Source organism: Dipodomys spectabilis, unplaced genomic scaffold (genome assembly GCF_019054845.1).
Source record: "Dipodomys spectabilis isolate Male_0828 unplaced genomic scaffold, ASM1905484v1 ptg000229l, whole genome shotgun sequence".
In the NCBI taxonomy this organism is placed as follows: domain Eukaryota; kingdom Metazoa; phylum Chordata; class Mammalia; order Rodentia; family Heteromyidae; genus Dipodomys; species Dipodomys spectabilis.
In genome coordinates this window covers 2,188,513-2,210,547 of record NW_024870906.1, presented here as the reverse complement: position 1 = coordinate 2,210,547, position 22,035 = coordinate 2,188,513, and the positions used below count along the sequence as shown (strand labels likewise).

Genomic DNA, 22,035 nt, shown 5'->3' with positions numbered 1-22,035 from the left:
AGCCAATTGTTATTAATGATTTCATCAAACTGGTATAGTAATAGTTCTGAAGCCACCTCATACTTCATTGGGACTTCTTGTATCACCAATAAACATTTCCTATTGTTCAAGCTGTCTTGAGTTGGGTTTTCTCTGTCTTTGACTTGAAGTCAAACTATCTAGTGGAAGTGGTCCTACTCAGTAGCCTTCCCACCACCAGGATGCATGCATTCTCCTTCATCACAGCTGCATTTTTCTTATTCGTGGCTTGTTTGATCCATTTCTAGCACTTACCTGCTTTTGTTTCATGAAGACCTTTATCTACGAAGTTTATCCATTTATGCTGACAGTATGGAGAGCTAGAGAAGCCTTTGATTCCAAGCAGGAGTTTACATATACCAGGAAAACAAAATAGAACAAAAGTATAGACAGGTGCTAGTGGCTCACATTTGTAATTCTAGCTACTCGGGAAGCTAAAATAAGCCAGCCTGGGCAGAAAAATCTGTGAGAGTTCATCCTCAAATTGATCAGTGATAAAAGCAGGACTGGAGGCCTGGCTCAGGTGGTAGAATGCCAGCAAAGACAGCAAGCCAAATATGATGCTTGAGCATCTTTACACTGATTCATCCAACAGAATTCACAACTTTACAGTTTTTACAGAAGGTTCCATAATTTGGATGTCAAACGTCCCTCAGAGGTCTACACAATGAAGACTTGGTCCCCGGCATGTGCCATTGGGAAGTGGTGGAAACAAGAAACTGGGCTTGATGGGAGGGCTTCAGATCATTGGGGGTGTGTTCTCAAAGGGCATTGTGGGATCCTGAGCCCTTTCTGTATTCTCCTTTGCCTCCAAGCCATAAGGTGAGTGGCTTTGCTCCACTCAGTTCTCTCCTCTGTGATGTGTGACCTCACCGCAGGGCCCACAGCAATGGGGTTTAGCATAGACTGAAACCTCAAAACGGTCATCTAAACCTTCCTCTTTATAGGCTGATTACCTGTGCTATTTTGTCATCATGATTGCCTCTTACTAACCCACAGAGTTTTCTGAGAAACACATAAAAGCTGTATATAAATGCATCGTGAAAAAGAGAAATGTGGGACACAGTTAGTGGATAATATTCATTCATCAACAACGAATGGAGGCTGCATGTTGTGGAGTTTTTCAGTGACAAAGACCTTTTCTGTACAGGCTTTTGCAGAACAGATCTTTGATGGAAAAGTAGATTTGGAGTAAGACATATTTCATTGGTAAGCTTCTATTTGCTTGGTCTTTTATTCTCCCCTGTTGAGTTTTTTTTTTAATATTTCTCCATGTCTTTAGTTTAATTCCTTTGTTTCACATTAAATCTCTCGGTTTTGAGTCAAAACAAAACACTTGATTTGAGATCTCAATGTAAAAATAGTTCTGAATTCCCGAAATTTTCAGAAAAAAATCTAGTCAATTTAAATATGATGAATCTTCAAAATTTTCATTAACAGGACTAGGAAGGTGGCTCAGTGGTAGAGCGCTTGCCTTGCATGCATAAGGTCCTGGGTTTGATTCCTTAGCACCACATAAGCAGAAAAGCTGGACGTGGCTCTGTGGCTCAAGTGGTAGAGCGCTAGCCTTGAGCTGAAGCACTGAGGGACAGCGCCCAGGCCCAGAGTTCAGGCCCCACGACCAACAAAATAAAAATGTGTTAACAAGGCAAGAACAAAAGAATATAAGATTACTTTATGATTCATGTTCATGTTTATGATCTTATTTAATATTTATAACAATCCTATGGAACACACCATTGTCATCACTATACAGATGACAGAATTGACAGAAAATGGGTGGTTTTTAATCTATTTTATATGGCTACCAAGTATTGAAATGAGGACCCAAATTCAACTATCTTGAATCCAAGTGCTTTTTTTTAGCATTGTTGTTCCTATTTGTGTGTGTGTGTGTGTGTGTGTGTGTGTGTGTGTGTGCGCGTGCACCCACGCAATGTGTGCACATACTAAGGATTGAATCTGTCCGGCAAGCACTCCACCATGGAGCCACATTCTCCATTCCCTTCACCCATAACACCTTGCTGCTGTGGCAAAGCTATGCTTACAGAAAGGTACCCAGAATGCCACAACTTTTCCATCCCCAGCAAGTTATCTATTGGAATGTATGAGGTTGCAGTGAAACCGCATGCCAATTAGACCTTCATATCTTGAAAACTCCTTATATTTCCTCTTTGTTTTGCTACTTACGTGTATCACAGAGCCTCGAGGTTGATGCTTAATAAATTAAGGAAACCTCTCTCAGTGAGATTCTTAGTTTAATACATTGCACAACCGATGCTAATGGGGTTGTTTTCCTTAATTCTTCAATACAAACATTTACAAAGTTTCCATGTACAAGTGGATACCAGGAATAGAGTGATTAGCCTCTTTCTCTACTGTGTACCCTCATGCTCAAGGCTGACGGAAATAAATACAGAGTTAAAGTAACTGCTGAAATGGAGACAAATTGTTCAAACATAACTACTGGGAAGCAATGTTTATTAGGAGAAGGCATGAGAAGTTTGACCAAGGGGTGTCATCTGAATCTTGAGTCATAAGCAGTTTATTAGACCTAAAAAGGATAAAGAAAGGGAATTCTAAGGAGACATTGGGGCTATATAACAGTTGTAATTCCAGAAAAGGTCTCACATTATCAGTTTACAGTAGACAGTGAACTATTTTAAAAAAACATTTGAATACCTTTTGGTATAATATTCTTCATTAAATACATATATACATTTATATATACATAAATGTAAGAAGCATAGGAAAGTATAGCACAAGAGAAACTGGAGATTATACAATGATAAAAGAGGTTTAGAGGTATTATGAATTCACACGTTAGATGAGATACCATGAACTATAGAACATACTTGTTTACATGTTTAAGTGTGAGTACTAAGTTTCACTCCAAACTACTCATAAACAAAAACTAGACAGACAAAATAAGTAAATAGGACTGACATAGATTTACAATATCTATAAAGTTGCAAGAAACGTGTCATGACCGAGGTTAGCAAAACCACAAAAACTAAGCAAAACCAAACCCAGCCAGCCACAATATTTAAGTCAACAGGTAAGGGAGTATAGCTCTTCCCACTCCTGGAGACCTGGAAGTTTTTAAGATGGAGCTGATATTGGATCAAACTAGAGAACTTGTCTGGATTTTTTTGCCTGGACTCCCACTTTAATAGCGCCCAGATAGTTTATCTATGTAGACAATTGGCTATCTGCAGCAATCCATACTTTGGTCACACACACTCAGAAAGGAGTAGAGCATAGCTCAGAGCTGAACATCATTCCAACGTTTTAACTGGTAACTTTGAGCTCTGCTAAGGATATAAAGTAAAAATAATACATTTTGATTGTCTCACTATATAGCTAGCGACTAACCACACGGTATTAAGAATATATGGCTTTTGAGACTGAAGCACTGAACTTCAATATTGTATTTAATTTTAATTACTTTAATCTTAATAACTGCCTGTGGTTGGCATAGTTCTAGATAATGTCAATAAAATGAATGGCTTGGGGAAGAGTAAATAATATGAAAGCATGGTGAATTTTTATTTTCTCTGAGGGAGAAATAAACAGATACTACTTTTTAAGAAACATGAAAGGATTTGAAAAGATAAAGACAAATTATATCAATAGTAACAGAAAATAAGCAAACTAAACATAAAAAAATTTAAAAAGCAAAGATTAGCAAACTAGGTGGAAACAAGTGGTACATCAAAAGTAATTTTCTGCCAGGATGCAAGTGGTAAAATAGTGGAAATATTACCAGTGGAAATACTGCACATACTGTATAGCAAAAAAAGTAGTATTAGAGATGGAAGGGTTAAGAATTCTACAAAGTTATTGGGCAAGTTGAAAAGTCAGGCAAGGCAAAAATGTAAGCAAAAGTTAAAAAAATCAAACAACCTTTTGAAAATATGAAAAAAGGATAAAAATGACTTGGCATGCAAAAATAATAGACAAAAGTAACAGAATCATAAATCAAGTATTGGGAAAGAAGAATAAAATAGATCAGCCTTTACCAAATGCATCAACAACAGCTACAAAGAAAGAGCAGAAATTACCAGCCACTAGGATTGAAGGGATGACTTTCCAAAAGACCTTAGCAAAAAACAAACTAGTAATAAGAAAATATCATTCTACAATGTACAATTTAAACCACCATGGCCATTATTTATGATGGAATGTTTGAAATCCTTCAGTTCTGATGAGCAAGTATCTCTCTCATAATGACTTAGGAGACACATTTTGCAAATCTTCTGGGTAATTTAAAGTAAGTCACTTAACTTGGAATCATTTACTAAAGTATAAGTGTAACCTTTGAATGACTATCACTATTGTTACATTATACAAAGAATAGTGATGTATGTGGAAAAGAATCTTTAAATGTACACGGCATTGCTGTAATATTTCTATTCTGATTTAATTTCTACCTAGCCATCATCTTCTCTACACAACCAAAAATACTTTTTAAGGAAATATTCTAAAATTTTATTTTGTATGCTTTACGGGAACAAATTATCTGTAACCCAGATGTTGCTCATAACTTCTTGGTTTTCTAGTCCCAGTTAAGTGGTCTGTTTAGACAATCCTTGAGTCCTGTAGTCAATAAGGCTTGGTGTATATGCCATTCCTCATTCCCACCAGATGTAGTGAGTAAACAATTTCTTCACTGGTACTACCACAGTTTAAAGACTGAATATACAACTATCTTAACAGCATAAATCTTCCAGAGAGAGAGAGAGAGACAGAGACAGAGACAGAGACAGAGACAGAGACAGAGAGACAGAGAGAATTGCCTTCAGTTTCTTCATAGTAGATATATGTTTATTTTTTTTTGTTGGTTGTGGGGCTTGAACCCTAGGCTTGGGCTCTGTACCTGAACTCTTCAGCTCAAGGCGAGCACTCTACCACTTGAGCCACAGCACCACTTCTGGTTTTCTAGTGGTTTATTGCAGATAAGAGTCTCATGGACTTTTGTGCCTGGGCTGGCTTTGAACCACGATCCTCAGCTCTCAGCCTCCTGAGTAGCTAGGATTACAGGTGTGGATATTTTAAAGAACTATTCTATTCTTATGTTCTTCTGTCTTTGAAGGGTAAAGAAATTGCATTTCCCATTAGTCAACTAAGCTGCAAGATATACATACCAGATTAATAATTAATAATGTGAATTTAAAACAACGGTGAAAACTAAAATAGTTAACACCAGCAGGTGAATAGAAAGGGATGAGACTCAGTTAAACCCATTAATATTAATGATATTAATCATTAGCATTACACATTAATATTAATTATATTAATAATCAATGTTGATTAGTGATATTAATTAATATTATCCTCATCTAAAAATGTAATGGGAAGTATTATGTAATGGTACATGGTAACCTAATTAGAATAACTTATGGACCAAAAATTCCCATTCTACAGAATTATGGTGGGGAAATCTCATAATTCTGAAGAACAAAAACAAGAAAAGACAGAGAACAGTGACTTGTAAACTTAGGATAAGATTCTAGGAAGCTCTCAAATGTACTAATCAAAAGTAAGCTTGCAGGTAGGATGATCGACTGGGAACCTTTTGAAATGGAAGGTTTAGGAGTGCTAAGGAACATGGTCAGTGTAGACCATTCACTTCAAACTGACTCATCCTTGTCAACTAAATTATATTGCTTCTAGAAATTTATCTTAGAAATCAAAGAAACACACACGAGTTCACATAACATATAAACATAGTGCAATATTTTAAGGTTATTAAAAGAATGAACTGATATTCAATGTCATAAAAACATACTATATATGATAGTATATACTGTTTTTTTTCTTTCTTTTTTTAATTGTGAAAATACTGTATAGAGGGGTTACAATTGCATGGGCAAGATAATGAGTACATTTCTTATCAAGCATTGTAGCCTCCTCCTTTGTTTCCCCTTCCCATCCCTTCCCATCCTCCCCCTGCCCCCTCAACCCTCCCTCCCCCCTCCCCCGCAAGCAAGTTGTAAAGTTCATTTTCGCCATAACGACCTGTACATCTCATTGTTGCAATGGGTTCACCTGTATCCTTATTTAAACGATTTGTTTTTCCCCTTCCCCTCCACAAATTATACCGACATCAAATACAGTGAAAGCAGGAGTTTAGTATATACTGTTTTATATGCAGCAATATATGGGTGAGATTGGGAAAGTTGGGGGAGAATGATAGGAGGGGTGGCATTGATCAAGATACACTGTACTTATAAGTGATTTGTTGAATTGAAACCCCTTTGTACAACTACTTAAAGATAACACATTTTAGAAAAGGAGAACAAAATATCAGCTTCCCAAACCTTTCTATACTATTAATTTTCTTTCCTTTCCTTTCGTCTTTCCATTCCTGGATGAAAGAGCGATGAAAATGAATTCTCAAGAGGTTAACTGAAGTCATTGCTTGATGTTGAGACATTGGGCATGATCAACATTTCTCCTCAGCACACTTTTGGTATATTTATAGCTACAAAAAATTCTTTCATCATAAGTAATAGTACTTTCTCTGAGGGAACTCATACACTTTAACGTATGCAGCATAGCTTGGTTGTGGCTATTCCAGTGGATAATTTATACATATACATTTGTTTATAGCTCTACATGTATGTGCATGGGTGTTTGTGTGTGTGTGTGTGTGTGTGTGTGTGTGTGTGTGTGTGTGTGGTGTGTGTGTGTATAACTGCAGGTAAATTTTTAATGTTACTACAGCCCAGTTTCATCCACAAAGAGACAGAGAATCAGAAAGACTAACAGCATCCTGATGTTCTTTTTATACATTCTGTGCCAGTTCCTCAAAATATGGACAGGACCCTGTCATATTTTCCAGACTTGTCACAATGAAGAACATACATGTAAATAGGGAAGTAGGAATATAGTTGTAGTTCACACATGCCCACACCATCAGAGGACCTAAGGCAAGCAAACATCTGTCCAGATGTGAATGCTCAGCAAGCAGCAACCGCAGATGTAAACACCTCTCAGAAACAAATGTTCTCACGCTCCCTGCCCTGCAACTTCTTGGTGATTTTCCAACACAGTTAGGAAATACCTCCAAATCTCACAAGAAAAATGTGTGGCCTCATTTTCTTTTATGACGTGCTAAAGAGAAGTACAAATAGATGAAAACGACAGCGAGGGAGACCACAATGACACACTGTGTGAGCTTTTAACAACCAGCTGTAGCCAGGATGTCTTGGGTCCTGTTCTCTGTTCTTTGGCTCATCGTTCAAACTCAAGGTAAGAATGAGTATGCTGGAATTTTATATAAAAGTCAAATTATGTGATGAATGTACCCCTAGGAGATGAGAAAAGCTTTGTAATCCAAAGGATCACTATTATTGGATTTTCTTTCCTAATATATAATATATATTCTATATAATATTTACATGTTCATTTGAGGGAAGGCATCAAAATCACTACGTAAAACATATATGTTAAAGTTTGTCATAATTTTTTTCAAATTAAATGCATTTTACTAAGTAAAAAATTCATCATTTTCCAAAACAGAACAAGTAAAAGTATATGAGTGGTCTATTTATGTTTTCATTGATAAATAATTTTTAACTAATGTATTTAGGATTGTAAGCTATGTTGTAATAAAGCTACATTTTAAGATTATTTCCTGAGGAGGATTCATTAGTGGAATGGCAAGGTCAAAAAGTCTAGGCCTGGAAAAAATTAACTCTTTTCCTCCTTAGGGTTGATAATTGACAGTTAAACCATTTGGCACCTGCTGTATGCACCCTTGTTATCCTATGAAGAAACTGCATCCATTGAGGCCATCATGGGTTACTTTGCTCGTGATCACATGGCTGTCATGTTAAAAGTCAAATGCTGGGAATCTCCACTGTATATAAATACATTTCTAGGAAAGCTTATACTGAAACAAGTTTTTAAAAAACATAGATAGCTAAGGGCCTACCTTAAGCCTATCACAAAATTATCACTTGGTTAGGATACACTGCAAACATTGCACTAACAGGACTATCAGGGTAGGTCTTACCCTCATATTCAACCACTAATGTACCAAAGAAATAACTTAGATAACTTTTAAGCCAATAATGATGGTATTTATACATACAGCTTAGTGAGTGCTTTCATAGCCATTTACTCAATTCTTAGGAACTCTGCTCATTGTCAAGATTTTGTGTTTTACACAATAATTTAGTGAAAAGTCTCTGAACTTCTATCTCTCATTCGACAATCTTAATAGCTTACCCCATGACACAGCTAGACCACTCCTGGGTGTATAACTGCAGTGTGTAAATCATCATACAACAGAGATAATGATGTACACATATTTATAGCAGCACTATTCACAAGAACCAAGCTGTGGAATCAGGCTAGAGGTCCAACCATGATGATTGGATAAAGAAAATGTGGTCTCTAAATACATATGTATTCCATTATAAAGACAGGCACTCTATTGCTGAGCTACACTCCAGGACTTTCTATGCTGGTTATTTTCACATAGGGTTTTGATTTTTGTCTGAGTCTGTACTTGGACAGCAGTCCTCCTATTTTCCATTTCCCATGACAGCTCAGATGTCAGATGAACACCATTATACTCAGCTTCTTCCACTGAAATGAAGACTTAGGATGTTTTCTTTTGCCAGTGTTGGCCGAAAACTTTGATCCTACAGATTTCAGCTTTCTGAGTACCTAAGAAAATAGACATGAAACTTATGCCCAGCTTGATAAAAGAAAATGTATTAAGCAGTTTTAGACTTTGTGCTTTATTGTATAATATTTTTCTCAGGAAAGCATTATTCAGAACTCTAGGAGTCGACTTAGGAGATAATTCTTTCCTTATTCTTTTCCCTCAGTCTCTCAAAGTGTACAATTCACTTGTTGGTCCTTAATTGCTCTGATTGTCTTAACAGAAAACTCTCTGTGTACAGATTCTGTGTGTGTGTGTGTGTGTGTGTGAAAACGTGAATGTTCATGAATAAGACTGGCCTTAATTGAATAATCAGAAAGAACAAAAAAGATGTGGTGCTATTTTCCTAGGCGAGTGATAAATAGATTTTATGGTGTTCTTCAATCTCCGTCTCACACAGCAAATCACACAAAGGCAAACAGCTTTCTCAAGGGCTGTTTAGCAAAAGTATCAGATCACATCCTTTAGCTCCAAGATCAGTTCTTTTCTTACTAACTAAAAACAACAGGAGCTAATTATGTAATTTCAAGTCCAACAGGAAAGATCTCTTGTCTATAATCAATTGTGCTCCTTGCTCTCTGTGGCCTAAAAAAATATTCCAAGAGAGGTCAGTAAAAATTTATTTCGGTGACATCTGCAGTCTTCAGGGAAAATGTCAATGAAGAAAAGAATCGCCATTTATTGTTACATAAGGAGTAAAATTACTACTTGTAGCATTCCCCTTTGACTCCCCAAGTAGATGTATTATCTGAAAATTATATGGAAATTATATATAAAATTATTGGAAAATTTTGACTTGTGGAGTGGGTATTCACATCTGTACCACAGTGGGAAAATGGTGTAGAAGGCATTGGGAGGGTAAGAAATCATAATTGGAAAGAACATTCTAGAGGGAGAAGGAAATGCATTATTCCAGACAGAACTTTATTCTCAGACAGGCAGTTTCTCCAACTTGTGGTCCAGGTTTACATTCATAGAGATCATCTCAAGAACTGTTTTGTGACCCTATGTCATTCTAGAATGGAGTTGAGAGAGAAAAATATAAACCCTTGTAATCAAAGCTAAAATGAAAGACTCACCTTGCTTTTAATGCTTTCTCTCTGTGTCCTTTTAATAAAACAACCAGCCCAACCACTCTTTTATGTGCATATTCTCTCTCCTTTTCTAGCCAAAACTGTAAATCAAGGCCCTGAGCTCAAACTCCAGGAGATAGTGCACCCTAGAAAACTACCCTTTGCCTATCAAAGCGAGATTGAGAAGGAAAAGAATGATGAAGAGGTAGGTAACCCAAGAGATCGTGGTTCATTTTACAATCATCTGAAGACAGATGATGAATACTTCTCACTAATAGAAGAGATCTCACAGTCACCATCAAAGAGAAGTCTATACAGATAGCTCCTCTTTTTCCAGAACAAAGCATATGATTTGCTTGCACAGTTAATAGAAGGAGCTGTCTTGCTTGAGGAGAAAGGAGAGAGCAGACTAGACATGATTTCAAACGTGTATGTGGGATTGGATGGAATTCCAGCAAGAACAACTATGTCTAGAAGGCATTAGTTTGAGAGCTGCTCCCTCCCTGCTCTGCAAACTCTTATGGCCTCTCCTCATTCCATTCTCCTGCCACCACCCCATCCACACGTAGAAACGCACCTCTGCATGGCTACAAACACTTCCCCCATTTGGTACTTTTTACTCTTACTTAATTCTTTGCAAATCTTTATTGGCTTTCTTCAGTGTATTTCAGTTCAGTTTGATAAAAAATCCATCCCTTGTGATTATCTTGCTGGAGATGCATTGTGGCCCACAGGACATTATATTGCACGCCAGAGCCAGCCATAAGACCCTACCATATACAATGGCATTTTTAGGAAGTCTATCTCAGTGTATAAGCTATGCTTCCTCTTAAAGGCAGGAGAGCACTGATTTTAGCCTGTATGCATTTATAATGGTTATCCTAATATATGCCCCATGGACCACTATGGTTGCTTTTAATAGGCCTAGACATATAAACTGTATGACATAATTATATCATTAAATACTTTCAGGGAAGATGTGCGCCTCATGTTCGGTATCAAATTACCTTAAGTGGAGAAAAAATTATCCTTCACCTTCAAAACCCCAAGTAAGTTCTGTTTCCTGAAACTCTAATCATTTTGATTGCTAATTGAGAAATGGGGAAGTATTCTTGGAGCTCTAATCAGTGTGACTGGAATAGAAGACGTGAAGCGTGTGGGGCTTTAAGAAATGTATGCTCCTGTCAACAGCAGGAGGTCTGTCTTTCATCTGTCTAAGGTCAGTGTATTCCTGGGGAATTATATGCAACGTGGGGCAATGAGAGGCATTCTGTAAGTGATTTTCTTTCCTAAACTTTGTGTAATGTACTGAAAATATCATCTTTTCAAATACACCCAAATCTTGGACGTGTCTTTTTATTACTGTTATAAGAACGTATGTCCGAAGGGTGCTTTCCTGGAGAGAAACTCTGGAAAATAGGACTCCACAAACTTCTTCCAAGACAAAATGGCTCTTTATGCAGGCTTACAAGCCAACAGGAGTTGACCAAGACTTCCTGAGCCTGAGCCCTTAGTCCAAACCAACCTCAAGAGAGCCAACTTGAAGGAAAAAACAATCTGCAACTGAGAAGCAGTTGAGATTTCTACCCTCATATTTCACCCACAGAGCTCGTTCTTTGGTTTGCTTCAGCAACAGAGTTCCAATGTTAGAAAAGGAACAATGGCCCAAAGGTCAACTCTTCCTCATTATAGACATTTTCATTCTCTTAGTGCTGAAGAGTGTATCATGGAAGTCAGCCTTTGCTTCTATCCTGAGTATCCTATGAGTTCTCATTCTCTACAGGTTCCTCTTGGGGTCAGACGGCGCTGAAACAAAGCACTCATCAGGAGCAGAGAACGTTACCAGGAACCCTCAGAACAGGGTAGGGTCTGAAGGCTTTCTGGGACTTACCCTAGCATCTGCCACTTATTAAAAATGCATAGCTCCAGAGACATTGATTAAAAAAATAATGAAATAACTTGAAAGCCAGATGCTCATCCATAGCCAGTTAGACAAATAGAGAAAAATCGTAGCTTTGAAAAGGTGGGGGGCTGGGAAGGTGGCTCAGTGGTAGAGTGCTTACCTTGCATGCACGAGGCCCTGGGTTTGATTCCTCAGCACCATATAAGCAAAAAGAAAAAAGCCAGAAGTGGCGCTATGGCTCAAGTGGTAAAGCGCTAGCCTTGAGCTGAAGAGCTGAGAGACAGCGCCCAGGCCCAGAGTTTAGGCCTCACGATCAGACCCCCACCCCCCCAAAAAAAAGAAAAGGTGGGAACAGCATGAGGCTTCTGTCACCTGTTTAGAGGCACATAGAGTCCACTTGTCTCTAGACTATTTTATATTCAGGTTAGGAATTTGTCCCCTAATATGCCTGTATGGAAATAGCCCAACAAAACACTTTGTTCCCTTAATATACATTAAGTAAAAGCAAAGACTTGCTGTTCCCTATAAATACTTGAAACTTGCTGTTACTACTGTTTCCTGAAAATATTTGCATTTATCCTGATGTTTACAACACAGTATAATTAATGTTTATATCTAGACCAGTCACAATTCTACAACCTCCAGTTCTAGAGCCTAGCTTCCAGGTGTAAAGAATCATGACACACACAAAAACCAGAGAAGAGCAGGCAAAAGGTCTCCTCTCTGGAACTGTATACCTACTTGTCTCTATAAACAAATAAAAACCACATAAAACTTCCACCACCTCTGCCTGGCTGCTTTCTTGTTGTATCAAAACTCTCATTTCACAGATTTCTGGATGTTTGGTAACATTTGTCCTCGGAGAAGAGAATCTGATAACTTCATTAGTGATTCCTTTTTTGTTGTTATTGTTACCATTGCTGAGATATGACGGTTTGAACTCAGGGTTCTCTAACACCTGAGCTTTTCTCCCAGTCCTCCTGCTTCAGTTCCAATGGTCGATAGTATATTGATGCAATACCTTGCCCACCTCTTCAATGAGAAAGTTTCTTGTAAAGAACACACACCACACACACACTCACACACACACACACACACACACACACACACACACACACACACAGAGCAAGTCAGTTACCTTTGAACCAGAGGTGATTTATGGTAAGTTTATCTAGATCTCTCCACATACGTGGCCCCTTGCTAATACAGACCAGTAACCATGCATTATCTTAGTTGTAGACAAATATTCCCAGTTTTCAAATCTGGTAGAAAAGGATCCACTAACAGACGGATTAAAATGGTGACTTCAGCCAGTCAATCTGAAGGACTCAGGATGGTCCCACCCTCAGAGCCTGCAGGTGGTACTGAAACCCCCAGTGATTGGCTACTTCTCATTCACCATGAGACACTTAGAGCACCAGCCTGGACTTTATCTCACTGCTCACTAGTGTGAGAGAAATGACTGAGACACCAGATAGAGAGTTCAGAGTCACCTGTGGAGTAGTTCAGAAGGCCCCCAAAGACCTCAAAGGGTTTTCTTTTTGGAAAAAGAGTAAGGGCCCCAGTCCTGAGTTGAGCTTTCTTTCCCCTGTACTAAAGATGGTAACCTTCGCCACATGATGCTTGTTGTTAATGTACGTTTACATGTAAGTATAATAGTGGAAGCTAGACACGTTCTGTGCACACGTGTATGATTCTGAGGTGATTTTCGGTTTTCTACTCCAGAGGCACTGTCACTATGAAGGTCACATCCTAAATGAACAGAACTCTGCGGCCAGCATCAGTACCGGCGATGGGCTGAGGTGAGAAAACTGACCAGAATAGTGAGTATCAGGAAACATTTTGCTACACAGAACTGAGTCCTTCTGGACCTTATCTGGTCTTGCTATTTTGGTAGTTTCCGTCACTGATTACTTAATCAATGTGCTCAAGTGGGAGAAGTAGAGAGCATCACCCTTACGATCATGGCATAAGCGGTGTCATCAGCTATTCCACACATTAGTCCGGCTTTCTGAGTGTCTGGGTTCATTGCCAAGTCTCTCTATGTCATTCTTAGAAACAATTGCTTGTTATTGTCTTGCAGATAATACCCTGTGAGTTTCCTAGCTGATACTAAGTTGTTGTGTAGTTATTGTTGTTTGTGATCCTGGGACTTGAACTCAGGGCCTAAGCTCTGTCCCTAAGCTTTTTTGATCAAGACTAGTGCTCTGACACGAGCCACAGCTCCACTTATGACTTTTTTGGTGGCTAATTGGAGACAAGAGTCTCACAGACTCTCCTGCCTGTGCTGGTGTTGAACAGTGACTCTCAGATCTCAGCCTCTTGAATAGCTAAGACTATAGGTATGAGCTACCAATGTCTGGCTCCAGCTTAATTTTTTAAGTGTATGTGTATATGTGTTTATACAAACAAGCCTTCCCAACCAAGAAAATCTCAGAGCCTGAGAAAGCACACATGAGAATATAATACTACCTACCACAAATTTTACCTCTGAATGATCACTGCTAATAACTTCTTATTGTGTCTATAATGATACATACCAACAAGTATATCTTTCAGGATTAAAATAAGAAATATAGCTCATACTTGCTGTCCCAACAGGATCTATCCTTAGCATGGCACATTAAAATTTCTGCATATCATAAAATAGATACCGTTTCTAGAAGCTTCTCTGTTGTTATATCACAGAGCTCTTTCAGCTCCTACGAGTCCCCGTTTGTGACTCTGGATTCCCTACAAATACATTTTTCTTCTTGTATGGTTCTTGTACATAAACATTCCATCACTCCCTTCCTAGAATCTTCCAAGATATATTCAATTACATGAATAAATAAGCTGTGACAATATTTCCTGGGCTCATCAGATACTTCCCAAATTCTTTGGGACTGTTTCATTTGAGGAGTTTCTCAGGATTCTCTGGGTATATCACCTGGCCTGTTTTCATTATTGTCAAATACTGATTTGTGACCCCAGTGAACATATGCCTGTCAAAGGATCTGAGAATGAGTGTTATGTGTGGCACGGGTGAGGAGGGAGAGATTTTTTCCCCTCCATTCTCAACAGGAAACATGAGTGCACGCCAAGGAATGCTGAAATCCATACCTGTCTCTTGCAGAGGAGACTTTACCTTCCATGATCAAAAGCTCGTGATAAGGCCTCTGGGAAGTACAGACCAGGGAGAGCATGCTGTCTTTGCTTACAACCAGGAGGAGCTGGATACCGTGAATGTTAATCCTACCTGTGGTGTGAATGGTATGGGCAGGAAACAAAGGCATATTCGACCTTCCAGGTCGCTGAGAGTCTTAAAGGTAGGTTCTGGTTTTCTGCACCCTGATTGGTCTCAGCAGTAACACACAATGCAGTAGTAGGCTCAGCCAAGCCTGTCATGGGTCTTCTGAGTCTTCAGGGGGTGGTGTGTTGTTTGGTTGGTTTTGTTCTTTTGGAAAAAAAATATATCCTCTGGTAAGGTTTTGAATCATGTAGGATAAAAGATAATGATTAACATTGTGTTTTGTAATTATCTGAAAGCAAGAAGAGTTTCTTCAGACGCAGAAATACGTTAATCTCTTCTTGGTGCTGGATAATGCCTTTGTGAGTATGAAATGTGTTTGTTTTTTGGACAGTTTCCTCAATGTTTGAGCTTACTTATCAGGCTAAAATCAGCAGCAAATCTTGTGATTAACAAGATTTAGCCACCTGATTATCCTGGATGCTGAGCCTGCCTATCCACCACAGTTTTCACTCCTACTCATGTACTATCCAACTGTCATCAAACTTTTAGATGTTGGTAATATAATTAACATTGTATCTAGGCCATTAGCCACAAAATTAAAAATGAAGCAGTCAGGTGCTAGTGGCTCATGCTTGTAATCCTAGTTACTCAGGAAACTGAGATCTGAAGATCAAGATTCAAAGTCAAGCTAAGGAAGGGAAGTCTGAGAGTCTTATCTCTAATTGAACATCCAGAATCCTGAAGTAAAGCTGTGGCTCAAGTGGAAATGCACCAGCCTTGGGCAGAAAAAGCTAAGGGATAATTCCCAGGCGCTGAGTTCAAGCCCCAGCATCAGCAAAACTAGATAAATAGCTAGATACTGGTGACTCACACCTGTAATTCTAGATAGTCAGGAGGCTGAGATCTGAGGATTGTGGTTCAAAGTCAACCTGGACAGAAAATCCCCAGTGGTTAACTCCAGTTAACCACTCAAAAACTGTAAGTGGAGCTGTGGTTCAAAGTGGTAGAGCACTAGCCCTGAGCAAAAGAGCTCAGGGACAGTGCCCCGGCCCTGAGTTCAAGCCCCACAACCACCAAAAAATAGATAAAATAACAATTAATTAAAACCAGAAAGTTATTAAGATATTAAATTATTTTACATTGTTATCTAAAAAATCAACACATGCAATATAAATTTACAAAAATACAAGCAAAAACTATAACTTACAAATTATATGAAAACTGTATACCTTGCAAATTTATATGCAGAGAAAAAATACTAGCATCTATTTTTACCTAGTATATATTAATTCATTATCAAATTTGAATTTAAAACCTTCAACTTACTTGATTTACTCAACTAAAAGATAGAGAACATTGACATTTTTACAAATGCCTAATTTTTCTCTTAGGAAAAAAAAAATCTCTTGCATTTGAAATAGGATTTGGTGAAACGAGTCTTACAAAGCTTAGCTCTGGGATTCATAGATTTTATATCTATGTAATGTATGTAATTTTTCTATGAATATGAAATCCTATACCCCCTTAGTTTGATTACTTTTTCATTTTGCTATTCTAATTCTACTTTTTGTCTCTTTTTTTTTTCAGTATAAGACATATCACGGTAACCTGACTCTGATGAAAACCGTTCTGTTTGACGTGCTCAGCCTCCTGAATGTGGTAAGATACTTGTCACTTGAGCATGCGCTTCTGCCGAGAAGCCTTAGGCATCACTGTAGTGACAGCCAGGGGCTAGCAGTGCCCTGTGCTGTAGAGACAGAGTTCTGGGAGATCATAGCTATGCATCAGCGTCGGGATAAGCTCATGCGTCCCGTAGCGAGGTAATTTTTTAGGAGTTCCATTTTGAAAATGGAAACTCATCACTTAAGTCTATCTTTGTATCCATGACTTGTGGTTGCACAAGTCTAAAGTACTACAAAGAATCCTGAACGTTTTCATGAAGAAAAATTCCCATTCCACAGATTTACAATACTATAGACGTTCAAGTAGCCCTGGTAGGGATGGAAATCTGGTCTGACGGTGACAAGATAAAGGTGGAACCTACCATAGGTACCACATTTAACAACTTCCTGAGATGGCACCGATCTTCCATAGGGAAAATGAGGATCCACAACCACGCTCAGCTCCTCAGGTGAGTCCTGGGGAGAGGACAAGCATACGGATGCCGAGCAGATTTCTAGACTGTCTTCTCAGGAAAGGCTTTCCTCTGCATTGGTGTTCTAGTTTACAATGCATCTGTGAAATCAACTCATCCCTAGAGTAAAATGGCCAATAAAGCAAAATAATCACTTAGATGCACAATAACCCCCTGTAGTCATTCTTGTGCTTTGGGAGGATAGACACTGGTCTGAGGCCTAGTGAACATACAAAGGGCAGGGCAGCGAGGGAAATCGGTATTGTCATTAGCACAAGCTGATGGTTCTGGAGTCCAATTGTGATGGTGTATCTGTACCTTCTGCACAGTGGGATTGGCTTCAGGCACGGGCGCGTAGGCATGGTGGCCTCCAGTTCCCTGTGTTCTCTGTCTTCGGTGGCTGTTATCGAGGTTGGTACCTTTATTTTAAGGTTCCCTATGATTTGATGTCTCTAGGATGTCCAGCAGAGCGCTTTGTGCTTAGAAATGATAATGATCATTTGCTCTGGCTGTATTTAATGGTGACAATGGATCGTCTCATAGAAGGCTCCTTGGATCGTAAAGCATCAATCCTGCCAGAAGACATCTCATTTAAATCGGTGCCGGGAATAAGAGAAGTAATGTTGAGACAGAAGGAGGATGCCAGTGGCTTCTGTGGCCTAGATAACTCTAAGTTAGTCAGTTGACAAGAAATTAGGTGAGAAAGAAAGGGCCGCATGGGTAAGCACGACTGATGTGACAGTATCCGCGGTGACCGATTTTACAGGCCCTCAGAGTCCATATTACATAACTAAAACGTTCCGTGAGGAACGCAGTGAATCTAGCCATCGTTCACTGAAAGACTTGTCATTTACGTAGTGCTGACCCGATGTCTAGGTTCTCCAACCATTTTGGATGTGCCTTCAACATGAGGTAATACAGTGACAGGGAACGGGCCTTGTGACCATTGCTGCTCTTCTCCTAAGCTGTCCTTTTCAAATCCTATATACAGGTAACAACTGGGAAACAGTGGGATGAAACTAGGTATAGCCAATGCTTCTGTGATTTCCTTTCCAGGCTAAGAGGAAGAACAATGTGACGCTGGCAGCAGTGATGTCCCATGAATTAGGCCATGCCCTGGGCATGCCTGACATTCCGTACTTCACCAAGTGTCCCTCTGGCAGTTGTGCCATGAATCAGTATCTGAGGTAAGATGTTGCTGCACACAAATAATAAACATGTGAGTGCCCAGCTCTTAAAGAATGTAAATGCACCATGCGTATGCTGGGATCTTCCTCGAGAGTTACATATCCCATCGGTCCCACCAATGTTTAAGCACCATTTTTGCCAAATATCAGGACTCATTCTTTACTATTTCCAAACACATCAAGGTCGAGTTTTATGAGTATGGCAACCACATTAAATTTATTTTGCCTTAAAGTGATACAATAGTTTCTAGACATACTAGCCTAATTCAGATGCAAACCATGTGTGTATATATATATATATATATATATATATATATATATATATATATATATATACATATACACACACACATATACATATACATATATATATATATATATATATATAACCAAAATAAGTTGACCAGCCCATTAATGTTGATCTCTTTGCAAGGACTTGATGTAGAAAAATAAGTAAACTCTACCTTGTTTTTTTTGAGGTGCTCATTGCTAAAGAATGATGACTATGGAACCCATAAGTCTGCACTGATTTCCCCCATGCTGAATCATTATTACTTCCTTCTGCTCGCCCTCATGACTACACTATCTTCTAGTGGGATCAGACGTACTGCAAAGAGTGTCATCATGTTATTTCTGAGATGTTCTGTTTACAGCTCAAAATTCCCAAAGGATTTCAGTACTTCCTGCCGGGAACATTTTCAAAGATACCTTTTATCTCACAAACCAAAGTGCCTGCTACAAGCACCTAGTCCAAAAAGTGTAATGACACCTCCAGTGTGTGGAAACCACATTCTAGAAGTGGGAGAAGACTGTGACTGTGGCTCCCCTGAGGTATGGAACTGTCTGTCCTTTATTAGCGGGAAACTGGAGAATAATCCTTTTCTTTATTTTTTAACACCCTTTTGGAAATTCTAAAGAAAAGTTGATATCAGAGTCGTTAGTAGATCTACACTTCCATTATGCTGTTGATTTTAATTATTTTTTTTCAGAAAACATTTCAAAAGCTAGGACGTGGCTTTAAGATAACATAGTTATATGATGTTGAAACTGAAGAAGAAAGCCATCAACTATAACATTTCACTTATGATCTTTCTAGATACATTATTCACAGATACCCAACCTATAAATATCAGCTGATCATTTCTTAAGCAGTAACCATTTCAGATCTAGAAGTAACTTTTCTCCACAGATATTTGGCCTGTGTCCATAGTCAGTATGTAAACAAAAGATAAAAGAAGGAAAAATAAAAACCCTAAAACCCAAACATATAAAAAAGTAAAAATGGAAGCAATGTTAATGCATATTGTAAAATTCCAAGGCATCTCTGTAGTGTGCAATGGTTGGTTTTGAAGAATGTGAGATTGCTATGATTCTTGCTTAGCAATCTTCTTTTCCTTTTAAGACGTACACAGTAGGCATTGTCAATATCCTTATTTCGAGAAGGAAGATTAAGGAAAGTAATCAGTTCAGAGGATATCACTAGAAATAGGTGAAGTAAAGTGGATCTCCAGATTTCTTTTTTACTTTAGATGTCTCTGACACTATAGACAAAGCATCTAAATATTCTCTGTGCTTCAGTTTGTTATGCAGAAATTTTAAACCAATTCCATTGGTAGATAAAATGCAATGACTTAATCAATTGTGGATATTAAAAATACTCTGTCCAATACAAGGAGATATAGACTTTTATACATGATGTGACCCAATTTTTGGGTTGAAGACAATGAGTTCATCATTGTAGATACTTGAGCAGAACAAATGGCATATACTCAACATGTGTCAGCAAAGAGACAGGAGAAACGAGAGGGAGAAAAAGAGGAAAGGGGAGAAAGAACTTGTCTGTATAATAACTAAGATATATAAGATCTAATATTCTTGAAATATATTAGAAAACATGTGAATTGTTTCCATTTTTTGTGCAATTCAATAAAACTAGGAGTTCGGACTTATAAACAATTGGAAAAATTTAAATAATGGTACCATATCCGAAGTTATAAGGGCAAGAAGTGTAGCTCAGTGTAAAGCACTTGCCTTCAGTGTAGGAGGTTCTGAATTCAATCCCAGTATAGACAAGAAGAAAAGAAAGAAAGACAAGTGTTCCTCTCACATTACGTAGGCTCTCTTACTATTCCTGTGTACATTTTTAAATCTATTTGCTCCCAAGTACAATTAGATCAAATGAAACTAGCTAAATTCAGATCTCACTCTGAGAGTCACTGATACATTCACATATTAAATATTGTCTTAAAAGACAAACTGCCTTTAAGGTTTCTTGGGAAAGTTACATATCAAGATCTTCGTGTACTTCTGGCATAACTTGAAGGTTTATTCTGAAGTACATTCCTGTTTGTTGAAGGTATAATATTTTCCTTTGTATTTAAATACTAGTTCACTGTTTCTAATTTTGATACTATTATACTACTAACTTCAATAGCAGTCTTAATGAGGAATCTATTATTTTAAAGAGAAGACTGTTTTATGAATAACTAGAGAATTGTATCTCATATAAACAATGAAACTATCATTTACACTTTTCCATTATTATACCTTCATACTGCTTCTATGTCTCCCAGTTTTAAATATTCCATAAAACATAGAATATAAATAACTGGTGTGTTAACTTTCATTTTATTGGATATAATTTTGCTATTTGTCATCATTATTTTATAATGATGATACATTACTCTGATCATGGTTTATATGTATGACAAATAATGCCTAAATAATTCAATTGTGGATGCTGAAAATTTTTAATGAATTTTCCCATTTATCATGATATGAGCTGTTTTCTCCTATCAAGTTCTTAATATGATACATATATTACTACATTATTATAGAACTGTCCCCATATTTTTGTGAATAAAATTCCCACAGATTTCATTCCATTTTTATATTAATACATTCATTTTCTATTACATACACTTTTAATATTTTTATTCATCTGTGAGAATAAAGTGTGTGTGTATGACCACTACCAATCTCAGATCCAAATTATGCAGGTATGGCAAAACTAATTAGGGATTTGAATTTTCTGTGTTTTCACATCATTTGACTAGTATAGAAATAGTCTTCCTTTAATTGACATGTAGTACCATCTGGATTAAATTTAGATCATTTTATTTTTGGTCTTTGAAGAGGTGGTTTTCATGGCTCATTATATCTTTTTTCCTCTATCATTAATTTTCCCTGGTCATGCCCCATCGAATTGGTAGAGTGATTCAGGTTAAAAAGTGCAACTTTATGTCATGACCCAATTCTGTGCCCCCAATGGGAAGGAAGTGTTGATGATTCTCCCTGTCTCCTGTGCTTTGAAGGGATGTACCAATGGCTGCTGTGAGCCTCTGACCTGCCGACGAAAACCAGGACCTGGCTGTGATCAGACACACCCTTACCTGACTCTGTGAACACGTGAGACCCCCCCTTTCTCCCTCCCCCACTTATCTGAGCACTGGAGGGGGAGGGGGATAAAACAAGATAGAAACAGGAGACAGGAAAGGAGAAGAGACAGGGAGGAAGGAAGGTCAAACAGAAGGGAGGAGGGAGGGGGAGGACCATGTAATTTCTTAAGAGCTTTGAATGATAGGAGGCATATCCCTTACTGGTTAAGACAGATGTCATGATTGAAAGAAAATTAAACCTGGACATAAGACACTTAAGTGCTAGTCACAATTCTAACAAAAACTTGGGACTTTAAACCAAGTTGTAAGTTTTCTCACTTCCCAAATGGAGTTCATGATATGTTTTTCTTGGTACTGTTATTAGTGTTACTCAGATTCTATAGATTAACCTTTTCATTTTTACATAGTAT

The 22,035-nt window shown here is 38.1% G+C and overlaps 2 protein-coding genes across 2 annotated transcripts in view; both read left to right on the top strand.

Annotated features, from left to right (window-relative positions):
* Adam28 (ADAM metallopeptidase domain 28) overlaps positions 1–1,010 on the top strand; it is a 40,429-nt gene extending 39,419 nt beyond the window's left edge. Inside the window, exon 23 of the mRNA XM_042697834.1 lies at positions 966–1,010. Coding sequence (XP_042553768.1) covers positions 966–1,010 — 45 coding nt within the window. The remainder of the gene's footprint in view (positions 1–965) is intronic.
* A 5,917-nt stretch (positions 1,011–6,927) lies between these two features.
* Positions 6,928–21,631, top strand: Adamdec1 (ADAM like decysin 1). The gene is made up of 14 exons (XM_042697832.1): positions 6,928–7,075; positions 7,216–7,275; positions 9,867–9,976; positions 10,744–10,820; positions 11,555–11,633; positions 13,400–13,476; positions 14,790–14,982; positions 15,203–15,265; positions 16,494–16,565; positions 16,868–17,037; positions 17,370–17,451; positions 18,097–18,227; positions 18,881–19,058; positions 21,542–21,631. The coding sequence occupies exons 1-14, from the start codon at positions 6,928–6,930 to the stop codon at positions 21,629–21,631; spliced, it is 1,530 nt and encodes a 509-aa protein (XP_042553766.1).
* Positions 21,632–22,035: the final 404 nt, after the last annotated feature.

Excerpts from the sequence above, each read along its gene's own strand:
- Adamdec1 (XM_042697832.1), top strand. The coding sequence starts at position 6,928 with ATGCCCACACCATCAGAGGACCTAAGGCAAGCAAACATCTGTCCAGAT. Across the intron at positions 11,634-13,399 it reads CCAGGAACCCTCAGAACAGG|AGGCACTGTCACTATGAAGG; the intron begins GTAGGGTCTGAA and ends TTTCTACTCCAG. Across the intron at positions 18,228-18,880 it reads GCCATGAATCAGTATCTGAG|CTCAAAATTCCCAAAGGATT; the intron begins GTAAGATGTTGC and ends TTCTGTTTACAG.